The 1344-nt window shown below is 39.1% G+C and overlaps 1 protein-coding gene across 1 annotated transcript in view; it reads left to right on the top strand.

Annotated features, from left to right (window-relative positions):
* sv2 (synaptic vesicle glycoprotein 2) overlaps nucleotides 1-1344 on the top strand; it is a gene marked incomplete in the record, with an annotated part of 32346 nt that overhangs the window by 4778 nt on the left and 26224 nt on the right. The window contains 2 exon segments of the mRNA XM_014021009.1: nucleotides 165-327; nucleotides 496-617. Of these exon segments, the coding sequence (XP_013876463.1) occupies nucleotides 165-327; nucleotides 496-617 (285 nt within the window).

Here is a 1344-nt window from a genome sequence, read left to right as displayed (position 1 = left end):
ATAAATAAAACATAGTATGTTTTTGTAAAATCTCTCAAAAACAATTAAGCACCAGTGTGAAGATGTTGAAACCTAAAAGACAAAAAAATCAAATCCATTAAAAAAAACATCAACAATAAGTCAGGTTGTTTGAAATTTTAGCTATTTTTGTTGTTTTTGTGTAGGAATGATGCTGGGGGGCTACATATGGGGATACCTCGCCGACCAGAGGGGGCGCCGCAGAGTCCTGGTTGTTTCATTAACAGTAAATGGGCTGTTTGGAGGTCTGTCCAGCTTGGCTTTGTGGTTCTGGCTATTCCTGCTGCTGCGATTCATTAGTGGAGTTGGGTTAGCACATGGTTTTCATATTTATTATTCAATTTGTATTTTAACTCCAGTTGATCTCAAGAAATCTCTGGCTCACAGGGATTTCTCTACGTTCAGGTTGATGTTGAAGATATTTTAAGCTGCTGAGGAGCCTGTCCAACTTCATGTTCTTTCCTGCTTCCTCTGTAGGGTAGGAGGGTCCATTCCTGTCATCTTCTCCTACTTCTCAGAGTTCATGCCCCGTGTGAGGAGAGGAGCCATGATCAGTGGTCTAGCCACGTTCTGGATGGCGGGAAACATCTTGGCTGCAGGTGGGAACAATCAAACTGGGTCAGGGGAAAAACTGTGATTCAGGATTGACAGGCTTCCAGGGTTTTACTCTGACAGTTTTAATTTTCTTCACTCACAACACTTCAAACAATATAGCAGAAAACATACAGAGTAAATAAATTATGGACAATAATGATTTATTTCCAGTTCTGTAATAAAAATATTTAAAGGTCAACTTCTCAATCACAAACAGGGGTCAACATAAGGAAATTTTCTAGGTGGTCCAGTGGACATCCTCTTCAGGTAGTCTGACAAAATTTTTGGTTCAGCTTTTAAAGAAAAGTAAAATATGTATTTTAATAAGTATTGCACTATTTACAAAACTTATTTCATACAAATGTTCTCAGTCAGCCAGGTTGTGGAATGATTAGACTTTCCAAGGTACTGAGGGTGTTGGATAAATTGATTCTCAAGACACTTTGTGAAGGTTTAAGGGCAAAGTCGGACCCAGAATTGCTGGCAGGCAGGTTCGAGGAACGATGAAAATGATTTTATTAAATGAAAATGCCGACATACTGTAGCTGCGACTAAGAAAATAACCTACCATGCAGCGCGGGGAGAAATGACTGAGTGAAAGATGAAAATGAAAACACTGAGGACAAACACAAGAGGGAGATGGAAACGAGAAACAGACACAAGCTGTGTTTCCATTCACCATGAAAATGCGCAAATTAAAATTTCAAAAATAAATTTGCTCAATGGAAACAC

This window comes from Austrofundulus limnaeus, unplaced genomic scaffold (genome assembly GCF_001266775.1).
Source record: "Austrofundulus limnaeus strain Quisiro unplaced genomic scaffold, Austrofundulus_limnaeus-1.0 Scaffold275, whole genome shotgun sequence".
Taxonomy (NCBI): domain Eukaryota; kingdom Metazoa; phylum Chordata; class Actinopteri; order Cyprinodontiformes; family Rivulidae; genus Austrofundulus; species Austrofundulus limnaeus.
This window is presented reverse-complemented; position numbering and strand designations above follow the sequence as displayed.